The sequence below is a fragment of the Arachis stenosperma genome, chromosome 4, assembly GCF_014773155.1.
Source record: "Arachis stenosperma cultivar V10309 chromosome 4, arast.V10309.gnm1.PFL2, whole genome shotgun sequence".
NCBI classification, from domain to species: domain Eukaryota; kingdom Viridiplantae; phylum Streptophyta; class Magnoliopsida; order Fabales; family Fabaceae; genus Arachis; species Arachis stenosperma.
In genome coordinates this window covers 142,965,784-142,988,412 of record NC_080380.1, presented here as the reverse complement: position 1 = coordinate 142,988,412, position 22,629 = coordinate 142,965,784, and the positions used below count along the sequence as shown (strand labels likewise).

The following is a 22,629-nucleotide window of genomic DNA, read 5'->3' as shown; positions in this document are numbered from 1 at the left end:
ATCTTTTAATGTGAGATATTCATTTTTCAATCCTTCGTCAAGATGACGACGAAGAAAAATCATGACTTTGGCTTTATCCTTCTGGGATGCATTATTCCAACCTTAATGGTATCTCCAAGATCCATTGAATCAAGATGGATTTCAGCATCTAATATCCATGATAAATAATTGTTTTTAGATATATCAAGAGCATTGAATTCAAGATGAGAGAGATTCGACATAATAAAATTTTGTTATCTGAGTCTTTCTAAAAATTTGATCAGAGTCTCATAACATGTTGTAAAATAACTAAATAAATAAATAAATAAAGAAGAGATAACAAATATAAAATATGGAAATATAATTAGATAGCTCTCGTAGTAATTTTCATTAGAATTACTATATCAATATAATAGATATAATTATGTATTTAATAATAAAGTATATAAGAGAAAATAGTACGAAAGAGAGAGTAAATAATGTTATATTCTTATTGTTGTTGTTTTAGTTCAATCGTTGCTTTTACTATTTATACAAATAAAAAGCTTTTGATTTCAACCTTCATTCATTTTAACCTTGTCTTAAAAAACTATTCCTTCCATATAAGAAAGATTAGCCACCTAATTTCATAAATGGACATTCAATTCTTTCTTATCACAACAAATTTAAATTTAATTCTAAAACGAAATAAATTCGATTTATATCTTAAACTTAAACGATAAATCCTAGACTTATATATCTCTATCATGACGCATTATATTGAACACCCACGATTTGGTTAAGACCTATATATCTAGGGAAGTAATGCCACATCTTCGTGATTCTAGCTCTAACACTTATTTCTTTATGCTCGCTTTGGTTATGTTATATATATGAGTGGTGATGAAGGAAACAATTATTTGCACATGGAATGTGTTGTGTATTAATTAGTACAATAGCTTCAATTTTAATTAGATGAGGCATACTACACTGTAGTATTCGATAATGCTTGAAAGACTTAAAAAAAATTAAACTTGTTTTATTATATTTAATATTTATTAATTTTAATAATAATTTATAAATATTAAATAAGATAAATTTTAATTATTTTCGGCTAATTAAATTATTGACACATGGAATGTGTTGTGTATATATATTTATGTTCGTGCAATTCTTCTTTCTATCCCGAGTTGTTTTCGTCTTCCACTTGGATATATATACAAACACGTTACCACCACATCTTTTTAAATAGTTAATGCACTTTAATTTGCTGCTTAATGTAATAATCAAAACTATTGCATTATTCATGTCAACTTCGAAAGAAGACAAAATGCATCTTCTATATGCGTTGTATCAAGTGTCAAATTTCTTAAAAAAGTTTAGGGCATTAAGCAAAATATTACTATCTCCTATGCTTTATATTTGTCAATGGGATCACTTCTTAGTATGTATACCCAAGATAAAAATAGGCCAAATAGCTGCTCAAGAATTTATAACTTAATCTATGATCTGTATTTAATTTGGTCTAATTTATTATAAAATAGATTTAAGGTCAGATTGTTTTAAAAATCTAAATTTATTAATAGACTAAGTTCAGATTTACAAATTAGTATATTAGTCTTTTAGATCTATTTGAACCTATTGAAATATAAATAAATATAAATAATTTTTTTATAAATAAAAATTATTAAATATTTATTTTTATTATATTTTATTATAAATACTTTTGTATATATATTTTAAATATTTTTAAAATTTAGATAACTTTTGAAAATATTAAATTTGTCATATTACATATAAGTAATTAGGGATAAGTATTGTTTTAGTCCCTAACGTTGAGAATCAGAATCGAAACCGTCCCTGATATAATTTTTTTTATTTAGAATCGTCCTTATTGTTACATTTCATTTTAAAATCGTCATTTTTAATAATTTTTTTATAAATGACAAAACTACCTTTTTTTTATAAATTGTTATTTTAAATAAAAAATATAAAATAAAATAAAATAAAAGACACGACGGGGAGGGGAGAAGGGGGACGGTGCCGGCAAAGTTCGGAGTTGCCATCACCGTCACGATTCAGAGAGAGAGCTTCTGCTTCTGCACCACTGTTTCTCACTACCGCGTTCTCACCACTGCTCCTCGCCGCCTTGTCGCTGCATCTCGCTGCTGCTCTTACCCACTTGGCCGCTTTTGCTTCTTGCTTCGGTCTCTGTTTCTGCTTCATCTTCTACTTCTTCTGGGTCTGCTTGAGTGCTTCTGCTTCTGCATCTTCTACTTCGTCTTCTGCTTTTTGCTTCTGCTTGAGTATTTCTGCTTTTGCATTTTTTGAGTCTGCTTCTGCTTTTACTTCTAATTTGATTTTGATTTGTTATTTTCTAATTTTATCGTTGTTGTGTGTTGATTTGTTGAATTTGGATTTGAATAATGGATTCGTTCATTATAATCCCTAATTCTCCAATTTTTATTGTTGGTTTTATTTTTATTTTAATTTCTGGATTGTTGTTGCTTTTTTTTGTTTTTGGATTTTTTATTTCTTCCTAATTTTTTGTCTTCTTCTTGTATTTGATTTCTTAGCAATTGAATTTACAGATTTTTTATTTTTATAATTGAAGATGAATTTGAGTATTTTTAGTTCTTATAATTAGATTTTGTTAACTGTATTTAAAAATTTAAAATTTTGAGTTTTGTTAATGGAAGAAGAATATTCTTTTGGAAGAAGAAGAACAAGAAAATTTGTTCTCCTAAAAAAAGAAGAATGAGAAGAATGAAATGGTGGAGAAAAAGGGTATTTTTGTCATTTAAAAAAATTTATTAGAAAGGACGATTTTTAAATGAAATGTAATATTAAGAACGATTTTAAATAAAAAATTATATTAGGGATAATTTTGATTCTGATTCTCAATAGTAGGGACCAAAACAATACTTATCCTAAATTTTTACTAAAAAATAAATTTTAAATAATATTTTTTTAAAATTATTAGAACTTTTAATAAATTTTAGGTCAGGCTAAACTCATTTTTAATATTTGAAAAAAATTTATAATAAATTACAGGCTAAACTTAAGACAATTAATTATATTACAGGTCTGACTTATTAAAAATGAAATCTGATCTAATTTGACCTATTTTTATCTTTGTATATTTCAAAAATTAACAATAAAAATAAAATTTTCACATAGTTATGATAACGAAAGAATAAATAAGCAATTTTTATAACGAAATGAAGCAGTGGCGGAGCCAGGTATAAGAAGAGGGGGGCAACGGCCCCCCCTAATTTTAATTTTTTTACATGTAAATTATATGTAAATTTCAGTTTAGCCTCCCTTAAAATTTTATTTTAGTCTTATTTTATTGTGTAAATATTTTTTTTCCCTCTAATATTTCATCTAGCTCCGCCCCTAAAATGAAGTAAATATTTTTTTATGAAATAGTATGATTGAGTAATGAGAATATGACACATAATTAAGATTGTTTTATATATGTGTATGCAATGTTTGATTAAACTTGGTTTTATTTATTCTACAAAAAATTGACAAACCAAGTTTAACTTAACAATGAAACTACGATTTTATTTGTTGAATTAAAAATGAATGGGATAAATTTGACCAGATAATAAAATCATTTCACGTATCACATACTCATTGTTCAATTATACTACTTTAATTTATTAAAGGTATTTTTATTCAGCTTCTATAGAACATCCAACTAACAAATATTGGTAGTACTTATCTTGGCCTCGACATTTCTTGATTTTTGATACTATTCACCACCGACAGAATAATTTAGAATAGCCTTACCAAAAAAAAAAATTAAAATAGAATTGTTAGAAATATAATTATTAGTATTTATTTTTTATTATCTTAAATTTTTGAGATAAATAATTTTATAATATAATATTAAAAAAGAGAGACTCTTATTATTTAAAAAAATATTAAAAATATAATATTAGTATTACTTTTTTCTATTAATAAACTTATTAATAAATTATCATAAAAAATCCTAAACCTTAAATCTGAAAAAAGAAAGATGTATTATATTTGAGTAATATATTGTATCATTATTGAATTGAAGGAATATAAATATTAATATTTAAATGTGGTAATCATATGAATATAAGTTTGATGTGATAGATTTGAAGATGAATGTAAATATATAGAACTATGATTGTGAATTATGAATTATGGTGAAGCTATGAAAGTGTATATCAGTGGGGTAGGAGAAGACTTATTGACCAGGCCAAAAAAAAATAGAGACTTGAGAATCCAAAGAAAAAGAAATTTTCCACTAACTTTTAACATCATTACTTGTTACAATTCTCATCACTCTCTGCTATACTTGATTTAATTAGCGACCATGTTACGGATAAAATAATTTAAATTTATTTTATTTAACTTAATATGTATAATTTTATATATGTACAGTTGCAAAACTTGAAATAAAATTTTGGGAGGCCAGATAGAAGATAATGATCAAGATGTTTTTGATATGGACCCGATTTAAGATAAGTTCGTCTAACCTCATCTCTGTGATTTGGGTGATATTGCCAAATTTAAAGCCGTTTTTCAGAATCTCGTTCCAAAGAATTAAGGTCAAACTCATCAGATGCAACTTTTTAAACTTTTGAAGGTTGTATCCCATTTTCTTCGTGATTCATTATTAAAGTAGAAGAACTATCTACATGTGTTAATATTGTAAAAGTTATATGTTTTCCTTCTTGAATAATAGCCTTCCTCTTAAAAAATACATCAATTCTTTGATTTTTTATGATTATTTTATATAAAAATTTGAATATACATCATGTACAATATGTAAAAAAGAAGTTAGAAGAACAAATATTAAAATTTATAATATTTATTGAATTTTTTTTTTATCAATTTATACAAATACAATAATATCAATACTTATTGAATATTCTAATATTTTTTATAGTATAAAAAATTAAATTAAATAAATAGTAAAATATAAAATAATATTAAATTATATAAATAAAAAATACTTATTTTTTTAATATTTGAACTCAAAAGTAGAATGAGTATTGCTTATTAAATAGAGAGCTGCGAAATGCGAATACACTCATTTCAGTCCAAATTCAATATGTTTTGAATGTTTAAAACTAAAAATTATTGTGCAATAAAAGTAAGAGATAAAGATTGAGTTTTGGTATTTTAAGTCATAGTAAAATATTTGAACAAATTGAACTATTTTTTTTTTTTTGAAAAAGTATTACTAATTCTTTTAATAAAAGTTTGGGGAGACATGACCTCCCTTATCTGAACTAAGCTCCGTCCCTGTGTATATAATATTTATAATTATATATTTATTATATCTAACGTTATTTATTTATGTCAGTGATAAAAATAAAATAATTTAAATTAATTTGGACAACTTTTTTTGTCTTTTAAATAATTTTGTTCTAATAATATCTCGTATCTAATTATAACATTTTTAAATCGACTTTTATACATTCATTGAATTAGGTAGTCCATTGATACTATATATATATATATGAATAAGTATAGAGAATTAATTTTAATTAATTAATATAAAATTATTTTTTAATCGTCACTTTTTAAAGGATTTTAAAATTTAGAGATATAATTTAATTAAAATTTAAGATTTAGAATTTATAATAAAAAGTAATTTCATAAAACTCTGACTGATCAGCAAGAAAATAGTTAATTTATTTCCTAAATGATATCTGTATATTACCATCTGTTAAAAGAAAGATTCTTATAAACTTAAATAGTAAAGAACAACAATAATTTCACATCAACTATCGTTCTCAATTGTTACGAATGCATATAGCAATTCAACAAGTGTGGGAGAGTTTATTTTTCTTTGGCTGAAAACGAGTTTGTTGGAATGGAAATGTGGAACAGTGTGCCAATGGGTAGCCCCTACTCTTTAGCTTATTCAGTTGTGAAATTGTAGAGTGGTCCATTAACTTCTTTTTTTTTTTAGTGATGATTTCTTTTTAATTTTCTTTTTCAGGTGAATGTGATCCACACTCTATATATATGTTGATTTTATTCTTTATTTGGAGTAGTATCCATGGTTGTGGTTCTTAGTTATCCAGCACGTACGAAAACAAAAGAGGATATATATTGCATGGGAATTAATGATACAAAAGTTTCAACTTTTAAGTTCTTTTAAGGCATGTAGGTCTTTTTCGATCATGTGTTATTCGTTTTTTTCATAATCAATATTGAATTCTTATTTAATCAAAATTTAGGCATGATCTAATACCTTATGATCGAGAGTGATCGATCATATCATAGAGATTAATGCATGGCTATAGAGACATTATGACATACAACACCACTATTTATATATTGTTAGATTCCATAATTCTGTTACAACCCCTCTCAATTCTATTATCACAGAATATAGAAACTAACACTAGCTATATATCAAGATTACATCAAGAATGCTATGAAGAGTTAAGTGACTTCATATATAATGTAAAAGGTTTTGGGTTGGGTTTTGCTAACTACTAGACACCCGTTAGCTAGGGATTTAAAAGAGAAAAAATATATATTAAAGAAAATAAAAATATTGAGTTAAAAATATCACAAAATACATTAACTTTTTTAGCAATGTTACCTTATTAGTAAATATTATTATTTTTTATCAACGTTTGGCCAACAATAATTTATACCAATATTTACAAAAATTTTGCGTAAAAGTATATAGTTTATATCTATATTTATTTGAGTTTGCACATATGAATTAATATAATTTGTACCTATTTTTAGAGTTTACACATATAAATTAATTAAATTTATTTGTTAAATATAATTTAGTGTTTGAACTGGTTAAAGACAATTTATTTGTTAAATTTATTAGTTATTAGAAAAAAACTACTCTTAATTTTACCTTTTCTTTTTTGTTGGGGGCTTGTTTTTACCTTTTCTAATAATCTATCTTATTAGCTTTAATTTATTCCTAATATAGATTTTATTTATATGTGTTATCTTAAAAAAAATTATACAGATAATATTTTTGATAGATGTTATACAGATACTTTTTGTCTTTGCTAAATTGAAAAGGTGCCTAGGTCCAAAAAAAAAAAAAAAAAAAAAACAACTACACTACTTCTTTGACTATGTTACGGGAAGTATCACTTCCATGTACATCTTGGTTCATGAAGTTAATTAGATCCTGCGAGGGAGAATCAAGAAAGTGAAAAGCCTAGCTCCTCGTTCAGACTCTCCTTCGCTAATTATACAACAACAACAAAATTTTATCCCACTAGATAGGGTCAACTACATAAATCAAACAATGTCATTGAGTTTTATCATGTATTATGTCTACAGAAAAACTATTTATATATAAATCTTGTTTGACCGCCTCATGGATGGTCTTCCTAACAAGTCTTTCTTTGTTTTTCCTCCCTTATCCATCTTTCATTTCATCCACCCTCCGAACTAGGTGTTTTGTCGGTCTTCTTCTCACATGTCCAAACCACCTAAAATGTGATTTTACCATATTGCATATAACCACTCATCTATCTCAACATTTTCATCTCTGTCACACTTAACTTATGTTCGTTCTCCTATTTGGCCACCCAACACTCTGTACATAAAGCATAACCGATCTGATAGTAGTGCGATAGAATTTACCTTTAAATTTTAAAGGCACTTTTTTGTCACATATAAACTCAGACGCACTTTGCTATTTTGACCAATCTGCTTGTATCTTATGATTTACATTTTATTCAATCTTTCCATTATTTTGTATAATGCATTCAAGATACTTAAATTTTTTTATTTTTGGTAGGATGTTTTATGTTTTTATTCAACTAAATTTTTATGTTGGCTGTCGAAAGTCTAACACAACTCTTCTCCTTTCTCCAGATTTGAGACCGATTATGTTCCATAACATAGGCGGAGTTTTAACATATAAAATATCATTCGCTAATTATACAGCAGATACTTATTTTTGAAAGAATGGATTAATGAAAGTATTTCTTTTCAATTAGCAGAATAAGAAGGGGAAAAAAAAAAGGAAGGAAAAGAAGAACTACATGTTTTTGCTCGGTAGTAAAAAAAAAAATTTCCATGTCTTTTGTTGGACCCTTTGGATCTATTTGGTGGGCTAAATCCTTTAGTGAAGCCCTGAAAACTAAAAGAAGCCTTCTCAGTATTTCTTTGTTGGGCCTTGAAATTTTTCAATCCCCGGTTGCTAGTCCCGATTCTAACTTTCATAGCAGAAAACAACTATTGCTCGACAAAAAAATTATTGGATGAATTTACGGTAATGGAATTTGATTATAATAAATATAAATTTGATTTATAGATTTTGAGTATTATAATACCATTCTGTATTTCTATTCAAAATGTCTAATGATCATTATTGCATACTCATTGATCATTACTCATGCGCATAGGAAATTAAGGAAAAATGATATCTCTGACTTGAATGCACTTATTTTAAGGATGAATATTACGGTGCTTATTATTTTGTATCTAAGTTACTAAAAAAATAAATAAATAATATTTAATAAATTTTATGTAATTTATTTTTTATTTTAAATATTTTATTTTTTATTTTTAAAAAAAAATTAGACAATTTAGACATCATAACAAAAGTACCACAAAATTCACCTATTTTAAGATGGAAAATAATTATCCACCAAACTAACGTTAGGGCTAGCTTGTTGATGTGAACAATTTTTCCTCATCCAAACAAACATCCTAATTAGTTCAAGAACTGACTAATAAGAAAAGAAACACATGCTAACTGAAAGGTTCTTGAATACATGATTCAAAACAAAACATAGTCAAGAAGATAAAGAGATGATAGAATATTATAGTCAATGAATTGAATGAATTTGAGAATCCTACATAATACCGAAAAAAATCCATTAAGGTATGCCAACTAGGGTTGACAGTTTAGTAAATGTTTGATATATCACACTATCAACAATTAATATGTATAACTATTGCAAAATAAAATTATTTGTAATGGTTTTCTAAATACTTGTGTACATATTAGCTGTTTACGTAATATTTATTTTTATAGTATGCATCCAAGATAAATTAAAGTTCAAATTTTTAGCTTGTTTAATAGATCGACAATCGATATAGTAAGTACTATATGACACACACTGTTTTTGGTCTGTATGGTTAATTTACATCTGTTGGGATAGTATAATCTTAGTTGTTAATTATAAAAGAAACCTAACTCTCATCGCAGAAAACAAAACTTAATTACACTAATCACCTAACCTGTTTTGAGGGTGAGAAACTATTGTGAATATATAATCTCCTTCGGGTTCATTAATATTGTGTATTTGTGTCACTAATTAACTCGTGGATCCACTCATGTCACAAATGATTTTAATCATTTCTCGTCTGTATGTAGCAGCCTCAGACTCTAAGCATAATACATTAGAAGTGAACTCAGCTACTTGAGATGCATCTCCTTCCAAAGCACGAATTATCTGCAACACATACATGCAAGGATCATTAAAATAATAAAACATAGTTTTTTCTTTTAAAAAAAATATGGTAAAAAACTTGTATAATTATATAAAATATATTTTATTGAATATAAAATTATTTCTTTTTTCAAAAAAGAAACCATTATAAATAGACCTTTTACATATTTAATTTGAAGAATGTTATATGCACTTCTGTTGTACACTTTTCTTTTTAATTATTAAAAGTGATAGATAAAATTTTAAAAAATAAAAAAATTATTTTATTATATCATAAACAAAATATGTACATGAACAAAATTTTTTATTTGTCTTATATTTTTTTTTATTTATAGATTTAAACTAACGAAAAGAATCACATAAATGGTAATACTAACATAAAGTGGATCTAAAATACTTTTTATATTGATGCTTTTAAGTGTTATAATATGATTGGATATATTTTTAAACCAGTTTAACAACTTAAATTTAAAAAAGCCACCCGAGTACTGTTAGGGAACCAATGGTCTAAGTATACAATGTATACAATGGGCTATTGAGTTATAAAATGAACATCACTTATACTATCCAGAATAATTATCCGAGTACTAGGATAATAAACATCTCATGTCATGAAACTACTCATTCCAAAAACTTAAACTGATTTTGGGATTCACCAAAGATCTAACTCTTGACCTTTCGAATCTAAAGTTCTAATACCATGTCATGATACTACTCATCCCAAAAACTTTAGCTAATGGAAAAAGGTAACGCTAATGGTTATATCTTTAATACTCCCTAAACCTCCATTATTCATATTGTACAAATATTTTATTGGCTCCCTATACTTTCTCAAACCACACAAAACTGATTTATTGTAATAGAACCTATAAAGTGTAAATCCATTTTTTATGACCCGCACCGAGTTACTCTCCCACTGCCATGAAAACCTATACCCAATTCTAAGACAGCCACCTTTCTCCCTCTTCTTCTATTCCTTTTCTTTCCTGTGGTTGAATGCCGGTGTCGCTATCACCGGCCTTATTGGTGTTGGCATCGCTGCTCCGTTCTCACTTCTTCTCATGCGTTCTTGCTACTACTCCTTTCTGCTCCTGTGCCGCCAACCAAATCTCTCCAAGGTGCCTCTCTGCCTCACCTTTCCGCCGTCTATGCTTGCATTCTCTCTTTCATCCATCTCTGTCTATCCTTCTGCTATGGCAACTTCTCTTGTTTTGATAATCCCACTTCTCTGCTTTGCATACTCCTCTTCTCATATTTTGCTTTATTTCAATCAATCACATTAAATTAAATCTTTTTTTGTTATAGTAGTCACCAATATTTTATCTTTTATAGTTTAATTTTAATAAAATGAATGCCTCTATATTTCATATTGTAAAAGATTTTGATGTTGTGGGAGAAGGTTGATGTAAATAAAAATTTTGATTCTACTAAAGATTACACTCCCGCACTTTAATTTTGTGAATAATCTAAAACTTGTGAGTAACCTTATTTTATTTTAAATAGGTTTATGTTGAAATGTCTGGATGCTTTGGCCTTTTTTATTCTTAATTTGCTTGGGCTCTTGATTGTTGTAATGGGGTCCCTCACTACATCGTGCTCTCTATTTGCGGCGTCCCTTTCCATAACTATGTCGTTGTGTCCATTTTCCTCTCTGTTGTCGCGTCTCCCACCTCGTCTACTGCTCTGTCCTCTGACTCGCCGTTACGTCCCCCTACCTCATCATCTTTTTGTTTAAACTTTTTGTATAAAATCTTACTATTTTTGTATAGGATGGATACTTACAGCTCTATTCATATGGAAAATAATAATTAGTTAGAACTATCAGATAAATGGAGAATGGGGTCTCCGTGGGGAATGGGGCCCTGTGGAAAATGGGAATGGGGAGCAATATTCCCCCACGGCAGAAAAGGGGGACGGAGACAGGGAGCAAATCTGGGGGCGGGGATGGGGAGCAAGGAGGCATCCCCCGCCCTCGCCCTACCCCGTTGACATCCCTACTTTGATCAGAGGATATAGAGAAGAAAAGGTGTGATCTAGATGGCTAGTTGTAGAGGAATTCCTCTTTGCATATAGGTCGAAAGTTTTAATAATGAGAGGGGTCGAAAAAACAGGGTCAAAACCAAAAAAACATCACGTGATAAATATGAACACATTGTCAGAACGTGGAGCTTGAAGGACAAAGTAAGATAGAATGTCGGGAGTCACCATGAGGATTCTTCTCCAGGGTCAAGGCAAGGTTGTGGCCTTAGAAAAAAGAAGAATCAGATCATGGTCAAGATTATTCAGAAGTTAGTCCATTCTTGTAATCTATAAATATGAGAAACCTAGAAAGGTTGGGGAATTTCAACCAAGAACGCTAGATCATCACGTAAAGTCATAAAATTCTCAATCTCAGTGACATAACAGAAGAACATAGAGTGCAAGTGCATATGAGTGTTAGAAGTCAACTTTTAATTTGTTTTCTTTTGGTTATTTGATTCATTTTCTTTCATTTCTTTGCACTTTTGTTGTTATTTTGCTTTCATTAAACTTTTGATACTTTCATTTATTAAATTTTCTTTATTTAAATAATTTATTCCTTTACTTTATTCATTATAAATCATTAAATCTACCATTAGTAATTTCGACACAAGTCACCTTATACATACAATTACTAAGTAATTTTCAGGTTGAGCTTACTCTTTTTTAGAGGAGTTGTATCTGCTCTCTGAACTGAGATCTTGATACAAGCTCGATTCGATACCCTGTCGAACTATACCAAAATCGAGTGAAACAAAAACATATGCTAACTGAAAGGTTCTTGAATATGATTCAAAACAAAACACAATCAAGAAGATAAAGAGATGATAGAATATATAGACAATGAATTTGAGAATTGTACATAGTATAGAGAATGCTAAGGTTTATATACATCAATGATATGAGCTAGGCTGCATTCTCTAACAAGCCAGTGAATAACTAGAAACTGATAAGTGAAATATCCCTTAATTTATAGTAATTACCATAACTAACTTTCATATTTTGCCTAATTATAATATTTTGTGGGAAGGACCTTTTAGAGTCGAAAAGATATTTAATGCCAATGCTTATGAATTAAAAGATATAACAACTGCTCGACAAATAGGGTATGTAAATGGTAAATATCTAAAGTTATATCATTGTCGTTAATCAAAAGTATAAAAGGTGCATACAAAAAAAAGTTCATATTCAAAGTTCCAATAAATACGATAATTCAAAACAATGTTCTAAACTTAAGCTTAGGATCTTTCTGCTTTCGACCTAAGGCAACAGCTTCTTCGACAGTGTCCTATTTGGCCTTGGTTGTTTGATTGACATTTTCCATAAGGACAGTACGACCTGAAGTTTTGGATGCATGAACCTGATTTATTTTCTGAATTCGCCGATCAAGGTCATTTGTAACTTCATCTTTGATTTTGCTTGCTTTCAGCTCAGCCAATTCTTTTTCAAAAATCTCGACTTTAGTGGCTATAATCTTCTCCTTGACCCGACCTTCTGATAATACTTCTTCAAATTGAGACTAGGCTGTTTTGCATTTCTTTAACTGTCTATCATGGGTAGCCAAAGTCTCAATTGCTTTGTTGAAGTTTTCCCAACAGAGTCGACCTTGGCAATGTGATTGTGAATATATTCCATGAAAGTTTCCAAGGCTGTCAAGGCATCGGTTAAAATTTTCTGGTTCAGAAAATTGAGGGCGGCTAATAGTTGAGCTCTCAGGTTAGCATTATTATTGAACTCTTCCAAGGGATGGTTGAGGCATTCAAGAACAATGCTGACCCTTTGACAACTGAAGAGTCAGGGCCTGGTGAAAGTTGCAGCTAAGGAGAAGTGACTTTTTCTTGATTGTTGTAATGGGGTGTTTAGTTTTTATTTTACTTGTAGTTAGATTTAATTTGATATGGTATATGGAATTGTTGGAGTTGATAGTTTGTTTGGAGTCTTTCTCAACTTATATTTATTATTGTTCTTATACAATGCAGCTGTCAGCTACACCTCTGATCTCATCATTTTTTTATTTGATTTCTTTACCACTTTACTATGAATTTGTATTTTTCTTTAGTTTGCACTAGTTAAGGTTTCTTTAGTTAGTTTTTTTGTTGTTGTTAAAAATCATTACTCAGATAAATTTATTACTGATTATCATCACTAAATTTTGAATTTATTGCTATTTATCTATTGTCTGCTGAAAATGATGGTACTTAGGAGTGAGAACAACACGGGTGTATAACGGTGTTGGTAGAGAGAACGATGCATAGAAGAGGTAGAAGGACGGTGTTGAGAGACTGAACAGTGAGTACGATGTGAAGAGAAAGACTGAGAACGACGGCGGTTGCTGGGCTAGACGGCAGTGACGGCAGAGACTAGAGAGGAGTAGAGGTGGTAATTTTTTACAAGAGAGTGAGAAGGAATGAGGGTAGCGGATGACAGCGAGAAAAGAGGTAGAGAGAGTCTGAGGGTTTTTAAAATTAATAAATATATAAATGGGGCATTATAGTTATTTTTTCTATAAAAGAAATTACAACAATTCACTTTGTCTAATATCATTAATTAGTTCAAATAAAAAAACAGTTCGTAATAAAAAAATCATTAAAGATGAACTGAATTTGACTATTATTGCTATATGTTGAGTATAAATTGGTGGAGATTTTATGTCTTTAGAAAAAGACACTTCTTGCATCTTTTGTAAGAGTGGTTCCCTTATTTTTAACTAGATTTCTACAAAGATGTGAAGTATTTATACAAGAATGTAAGCAGATGTCTTAGCTAGCAACAAGTCAAACAGCCATAACAAACCTTTCCTATTTAGCAGATTAACCGCTAAGGCACTAACTACCATAACAGTTCTCAACTTCCTACACTTTCTAACTTTTATCCTTGATAGTATAAATGAGATGTACATGTGTCCATATAATTTCTCATTTAATTTGATGTAAACTTACAAGTTAAACCTTTGTTAATAAAAGTTAAAATTATGAGTATTTGATTATTACCTGGCTCATCTTTGGTCGAAGCTTTGCTTCATATCGTATAGAAGCAGCTGCAGAGGCCAGCATGGAAACCATTTCGGTTGGTTCATACTGATTTTGAAGCTTTCGGTCAGCTACAACTTCAAAATTATTCTCTTTCAAAACCTTTGTTAGCAAAGGCATTGCCTGCCAGAATTCACAAAACCACTTCTGTGAAAAGATTAAACTAATAGAAAAAGATACATGAATAATTATATCTGTACAAATATAATAGTACATTAGTGTTTGTACCAAACTAACCTCCATGAAAGTATGATGTGAATCAATTACTGGTCGGCGGCCAGTAATTAACTCGAGAAGCATGACTCCAAAGGAGAAAACGTCGGCCTTTTCGGTGAGGTTTCCACTGGAAGCATATTCAGGAGCTACATACCTGACCTAACATTTCATGCATGAGCATTTTATTGTTATGTTTGAATTGATGAAGAATTGTGAAGAGAGAAAAAGAAGGATGTGTTGTAATAATGTACCCTAGAGTTCCCATCACTCGAGTGGAAACATGCGTATTCATATCCGGGCAAAATTTTGCAAGCCCAAAATCAGCAACCTGCAGACACAATGCAAGGGGTTGTTCATCAAGTTCATCAAATGGATAAATTGATCATTTCCTCACCTTCGCTTGGAAATTAAAATCGAGGAGAATGTTAGCAGCTTTGATATCACGATGGATGATCTTGGGATAACCTGAAAATATAAAAATCGTTATATGTTGATACTTGATAGGTATCGTAGCAGTTAACGAAGAAATCACATTCTAATGCATAGAGTATGAGGGTGGATTCTCTCCGATCCACTGAAACTGCATATATCGTAGCAGTTTATTATGAATAGACTTTTGCTATTTATTAGATTAAAATATTATACTTACACTAAAATTAATCTTCATATAATACGTATTTATATTTTAATATGTAATATTATTTTAATCTCTAAAATTTTAGATTAAAATCAAAATATTGTTAACTTTTTTTATTCCAAATAATTCTCCACATTCTATTTAGTATTAAAATTATCTTTTAAAGATAATAATTTTTTAAAAAACTAAAAATACCCTCATTACACCATGTTTACCCTGCAATCACCATTACTACCTTTCTTTTTACATTTATTACCACCATCACCAACACCTCAAATTTTTTTTAATCAATAACATTAAATATTTCAAATTCAACAACAATAACAGAAAATTTAGATTTTTTAAAATACAAAAAGAATGAAAAAATTCATCAATTAAGGATAAAGAAACGAACAAGATACATAAAGAAGCAGAAGCAGCAAAATCCATGCTTTGCCACTGCTATCACCAGAGAGGGCTATCTCTTTGAGAGACGCTGCTATGCTAAACCCGACGGCCTTTGCTCCTACTAGACCTGACAAACAAGTTCTAAAGACAATAACAACAGCTTCCAATAACTTCGAGGGTGAACTCTTACGCTATAAGAAGGACACAATAAAGAAAGAGTCATAGCAAATTATGGAGAAGGTGGTTGCAGCATCAACATAGAGAGGGGAGCAGCTCGGCAGCGACCTCCTTCAGTCGCGATGGAAACCACTGTAGAAGCATTCTCTCTTTCTATCTCTCTCTATTTTGTCCATCCTGAGCCATATTTTTTCTGAGATTTTCTAGTGTTTTTTAGATTTATCTAGGATTTTCTAAGGTTTTCTTAATGTTTTTTAAAGTCTTTTCGAATTTTTCTAGGACTTTTCTAGGGTTTTTCAGGATTTTTTAGGATTTTTTAAAATTTTCTAGGGTGATGATAATGGAGATAAAGAAGATAGGATTTGGGATCAGAGATGTGAGAGGATAGGGTTAGTAAAATAGTTAAAGAAATGATTTAATACCAAATGAAATGTTAAGAATGATTTTAAATTAAAAACAAAGTTAGGAAAGAATTTGATTTTGACCGTAAATTATAGAAATCAAAATAGTACTTATCACTATTTTATATTACTAATAGCTATTTTTTATGGTTACTTTTGATGTATACTTAACATAGTTGTCATAAGATATACTCAAAATGAAGTAAACAATATATATATATATATATATATATATATATATATATATACACACACAAATATATAAAAACTAAATTGATTATTAATTTTTTATATGCAAATAACAATTTTGTTCTTCAACCAATGAAAAAATCTAAACATAATTGTTATCTAGATTATTTTTTATCAATAATAGGCTTACTATTGTAATTATTTTTTAATGAGAGTACTTAAATAGTACATAGTATATAAGATGTAATAACTCAACAAATATTTTTTAAGAGAATTTTTCATTCTCTTCAACAATGAGAACAACTTATTTTTTCCTTTCTTAATCATCTTGATCAAACCATTAACATTACAGCTTGAATAGTTTAGGACATGGGATTTTTTTATATAATCAGATATTTAGTTACCTGCTCGCTTAAAAAATGCAACAGTGAAAAACAATTGAAAATAGAAGTATGGTTTAACAACTACTCTGTATCAGCTGAAACTGTCACTAAGTTTTCTCTAACACTCACACAAGAAAGCATAACACCTAAAATCCATGTTTTTTACAATTTATACCATAGGATTTCTCTTAGAAAATTACACTTTTCGCTTCCTTTTTCCAAGAAGAGCACAAGTATCAATTACCTCACTTCCACTCCCCTACCCCTAAGATCCATGTTTTTTACAATCCATACCATATAATTTTTCTTAGAAAATTACACTCTTCGCTTTCTTTTTCCAAGAAGAGCACAAGTATCAATCACCTCACTTCCACTCTCCTACCCCTAAGATCTATGTTTTTTACAATTCATACCATAGAATTTTTCTTAGAAAATTACACTCTTCGCTTTCTTTTTCCAAGAAGAGCACAAGTATCAATCACCTCACTTCCGTTCCCCCACCCCTCTTCATCCTCATCCTCCTCTCTTTCACAATGTTACTTAGATTATTTTTTTATCAATAGACTTACTATTGTAATTAATTTTTAATGAGAGTACCTAAATAGTACATAATATATAACTCAATAAATATTTTTTAAAGAGATTTTTTATTCTCTTCAACAATGAGAATAACTTATTTTTCTCTTTCTCTTAAACCCTCCTGATCAAACCATTAACATTACAGTTTGAATAGTTTAGGACATAAGATTTTTTTTATTTCTTTTAGAATATCTACATATATATATAATCAGATATCTAGTTACCTGTTTGCTTGAAAAATGTAATAGTGACAAAAATTGAAAATAAAAGTATGGTTTAGCAACCACTCTGCATCAGCTGAAACTGTCATTAAATTTTCTCTAACACTCACGCAAGAAAGCATAACACCTAAGATCCATATTTTTTACAATCCATACCATAGAATTTTCCTTGAAAAATTACACTCTTCGCTTTCTTTTTCCAAGAAGAGCACAAGTATCAATGACCTCACTTCCGCTTCCCCACCCCTCTTCATCCTCACCCTCCTCCCTTTCACTATGTTACCTAGATTATTTTTTATTAATAATAAGCTTATTATTGTAATTATTTTTTAGTGAGAATACCTAAATAATATATAGTATATAAAATGTAATAACTCAACAAATATTTTTTAAAAAATTTTTTCATTCTCTTTAACAATGAAAACAACTTATTTTTTTTCCTCTCTTAATCCCTCCTGATCAAACTATTAACATCACAGTTTGAATAACTTAAATTCAATAATATTGTATTTGAATTTGAATATGAATAATATTCTCATATTTAGTTAAAAAAATTAATTAAATATCCATTAATAATGTTGAATGAGTGATATATATATCGAATAAGTAAAATCTTTTAAATTTCATATGAAAGGACATACATTCCTCATGAAGATATGCTAATCCCTTAGCAGCTCCTAGAGCAATCCGCATTCTTGTAGGCCAATCTATAGTAGGATCTTGCCCTGTCGTTCAAATAAGTGAATAGCCATTATAATTTATATCCAATCCATTAAAAAGTTATTAATTCAACCACAAAACAATTTTATTAATATTGTTATTTATTTGTACTATTATAGAAAATCTCTTGGTAATAAAAACCGATAAATTTTTTATACTCGAATATAATTTTTCTATGACCTTTTACTAGTATATTTATGTAATAAAAAAATACTATTTATACATTAAAATCAGTTGTTAAAATCAACTATATATTATATATTTACATAAAAATATATCTATAATTTAACTCATTTTTAATATGTATTTTATATTTTATAATAGTGATTAATTTTAGTGTATATCTAATATGATTGTTCTGTAATATTTTATAATAATTATATTATTAAAAAGATATACATGATAATTTTTTTAATTTATACACATTATTTGCAAATAAAAACTAACATACCATTGTATTATTCAACTTTAAAAAAATACCATGTAGATGGAACTCTAATGTATTGTTTGGAACAAATTCGTAGACGAGAAGCCTACGGTGGCCGGCGATGCAATATCCAAGCAAAGAAACGAGATTCCTGTGATGAAGCCGAGTGATTATGTCTACTTCAGCTTGGAATTCACGCTCTCCCTGCCTACTTCCATCCTTGAGCTGTTTGATGGCAGCCTCCTTGCCGTTTGGAAGAACTCCTTTGTGGACATAACCGAATCCACCTTCTCCAACCAAATTTGCTTTCGAGAACCCATCTGTTGCAACTTCCAACTCCTCGTATCTGAATATTCTGTTCTTTGATGACATTTCCATTATGCCGTTATTGCCTGTACAATAATTAGTAAGAAGCATGATAACTACAATGGAAAGAGCGTGCATTTGCATCATTGCATTTGCATGTAAGCAACGTGCATATACTATTCTATTCTAATTTTCTAAAGTTGCGCAACGATTTCAAAACCAATATATTTATAGGATTCGCAATACTAATTCTATTTATAGATATTCGACCCCAATTTAACCAGTTTGTTTTAATAGTCCAATCCACAGCGAATTGAATTGTTAGATCTAGTGTGGATTTAGAGTAAGTCTTACCCAATCTATTTATACTCCTAATATATCATAGTAAGTTTTTAAAACTATTAGAGAGAAAGAGAGAGTATTATTGCAACAAATTAAGTTAAAGAAGAGTGACAAGAATTTTATTGTTGTTTGTGTTATTATAATTTTAGCAAAGACTTGATGATGAATTGATGACTATGTTATTTGTAATTTTAATATTGATTTTATTATAATTTTATTATTTTTAATTTTAATATAGACTTAATTTTGTATTTTATGTTTTACCAGTATGTTTATGAAATATGAATGTATCGAATAAAATATTGTGTTTAATTGAAAAAAATGATTTTAATTTGTTGCAAGATCAAATAGGGTTGAATGGAGAATTTTAAGTTACAAATGAGGTTAGAGTTAAAAAATTATCAACAGAGAGATAGAAAAAAAGGTTGAATGTTAAAAAGATTTTAAATCTACTAATAGAGTTAGAGTAGTAAAGTTTAAATACTATTCTACCATAATTATTGGCAACACCTTAGTTCTCTTAAGCATAGTTGTCAGAACCGAATCGGTGATCGAACCGGTGAGGTTACTGGGTCACTGGGTCACTGGTTCAACTGTTGGGTCATTGGTCGAACCGGTTAACTCGGTATAATTAAATAATTATATAAAATTTAATTATTTTTTTATTATTAGTATTTTATTTTTTCTTTATAAAAATAATTATCATTTTTAAATTTTAATACTTTATTAATTAGTTTATATTTATTTTATTGTTATATTATTATTGGTGAAAAGTCACATACAATTATTTTTTTGTGAAGTTGATATTTAAGAACCGTTAGATGATTTGACTAGTTTAACTAAATATCATCTAGCGATTTTCAACTATCAACCTCATGAAGATAAAAAATAAAATAATATATTAAAAAAATAAATTGTGGTTAATTAAATTTTTTGTTTATATTTTTAATTTGTATATATTTAATAAAATTTATAGTTAAATAAAATGTAATTGATTTAAAAATGAGTGACTTTGAAATTAAAATAAATTGAATAGAAGTAAAAAAGAAAGAATGCTATATGTATTATAATTTGTCTATTATTTAATGAGAATCACTCTAGCCTGGTGGAAGAAGCTTGGTGGCTTTATGCTGGAAGAATGGGTTCGAGTCCCATTGGAAGCATTTTGGAAAATTTTCCAAAAATCATCACAAGCGACACTTGGCAGCGCTGGAGGGTGTAGAGCATCGTGGAGTTGCATATCGCTAGTCCATTGTAGATTCACCTTCAACGTTGACCAAGTGACTCGAACCAATCCGATTTTCACCGAATTTGACCGGTTTTCACCGGTTCACACCGAGTTTGACCGGTCCATACCGGTTCTCAACCTTATACAATCTAAATATCAGACCGGATCGGTATATGGTCCGGTTTACCAGTTTTTCGGTCGAACCGGCCGATCCGGTCCGGTTCTGACAACTATGCTCTTAAGTAATATTTGTTTTTAGAAACTAAAATTAGAATGAAAGTTTGAAAGTTAATATTATATTTAGTTGCGAGAGATTATAACTAAAATTTTAATTCTTAAATACAATATTTTAATGTCTTCGAAACCACCAAAAAATGAAAATAGACTCAAATTTTTAGATATAGAAAGAAATTTTAAAAATATATTTTTTAATAATTAAAAATATTTTACTAAATATTATTATTTTATATTTATAATTATCTTCAACCAAATAAAATACTAAAACATAATTATGTTCTACACATTTCACATCAAACATAATATAAAGATTTAATTTAATTTCAATCTTTTCGTCTCTCAATTTCTCTGTGTCTTAAATACGTACCTTTAAGTCCGAGGCCTTTATCATGTTCTCTCTTCCTATTTTTCCAATGAAAAATGCCAAAAGTGCAAAGCACCACAATCAAAATGGCAAAAGTGATTGCTGCCGCCATTTCAACAATGAGGCCACTTGACGAAAAAAATGGTGCCGGAGTTGAAGTTGGAGGAGGAAAACGTAGTACCTGGGTTGGTTTAGAGGAAGGTTTCGTCGGCAGAAAAGTTTGAGGAGGCGGAGAGTCGGGAGAGAAAAATCGTGGTGGTGGCGACATTGGTGGAGAAATAGCTAGTGGCGGTGACGGTGACGGTAGCAGTGGCAGTGGCGGTAACAATAATGGAGGAGATGGTAACGGTGGTGGTGGCGACGACGACGGTAAAGACGGTGGATAAAGAAGAGGAGGAGAAACTAGAGAAGCATGAAAACAATCACATCCTACTGCTAGACAAAGGTTGGGATTTATTTGAAAGAATCGACCGTAGTTAGCACAGAGAATAGGATTTGGTGGTCCCAATTTGGATGCCATTGATCTTTCTTTAAAATCAGAGTGTTGTATATCTCATAAATAATCAGCTTAGCGGATATATATATATATATATATATATATATATATATATATATATATATATATATGCGCCTTTCTTTCTGTCTTATTATTATTAGATTTTATAATATATTTAAAAAAGTTTAGAGAATCCATTATAATATATTATAAGTCAATTATTATTTTAATTTATTATTTTTAATTATATTTTAATTATTAATTTAATTTTTTTAAATTTAATAATATATTTTTATTTATTTATATTTTAATATTAATAATAAAAAATAATAAATTTTAATAACCTTTATAACCGAAAAAATAAATGAATCCAAATGGTAAGAAGAGGGGCTAACATAGCCGAACGAGGGACTAATATATACATTCATAATCCATTAATAATAATAATAATAATAATAATAATAATAATAATAATAATGTTAATTATAACTTATTATCATTTTATTCATACTTTTGCCGGCCTCTTTTTTTTTTCTTTATGCATATCTACCACCAGAGCTGCAATATGATTGTGTTATTGTGTATAAATAATAATTTGTCAAAACAAATATTTGTAAATTTTTTTTTGACACAGATCCGTCAAGTTAGATATTGATTTTCTTTTCTATTCTTGCGCATCAATAAATTTTTTTCTACTCCTACTCTATTTTCGTTGTTAGTAAGACTAAAAATATGAGAAAAATAATTACTTTATTTTTGTTGGTAATATGTATAAAAATGAAAAAAATATATTATTTTTATTGACTATATTACGTGAACTGTTTAATTTTTCTTTTTACTTTTAGTAATTACGAAAATATAACATAATGT

General features: G+C 28.7%; 1 protein-coding gene across 1 annotated transcript; it reads right to left on the bottom strand.

Annotated features, from left to right (window-relative positions):
• Window positions 1-9,266: 9,266 nt before the first annotated feature.
• On the bottom strand, window positions 9,267-21,305 carry LOC130975771 (proline-rich receptor-like protein kinase PERK1). The gene is made up of 8 exons (XM_057900510.1): window positions 21,267-21,305; window positions 18,840-19,178; window positions 18,281-18,364; window positions 15,060-15,130; window positions 14,917-14,993; window positions 14,687-14,819; window positions 14,411-14,596; window positions 9,267-9,404 (listed from the first exon to the last, which is right to left on the bottom strand). The coding sequence occupies exons 2-8, from the start codon at window positions 19,162-19,164 to the stop codon at window positions 9,267-9,269; spliced, it is 1,014 nt and encodes a 337-aa protein (XP_057756493.1). The 5' UTR covers window positions 19,165-19,178; window positions 21,267-21,305.
• Window positions 21,306-22,629: the final 1,324 nt, after the last annotated feature.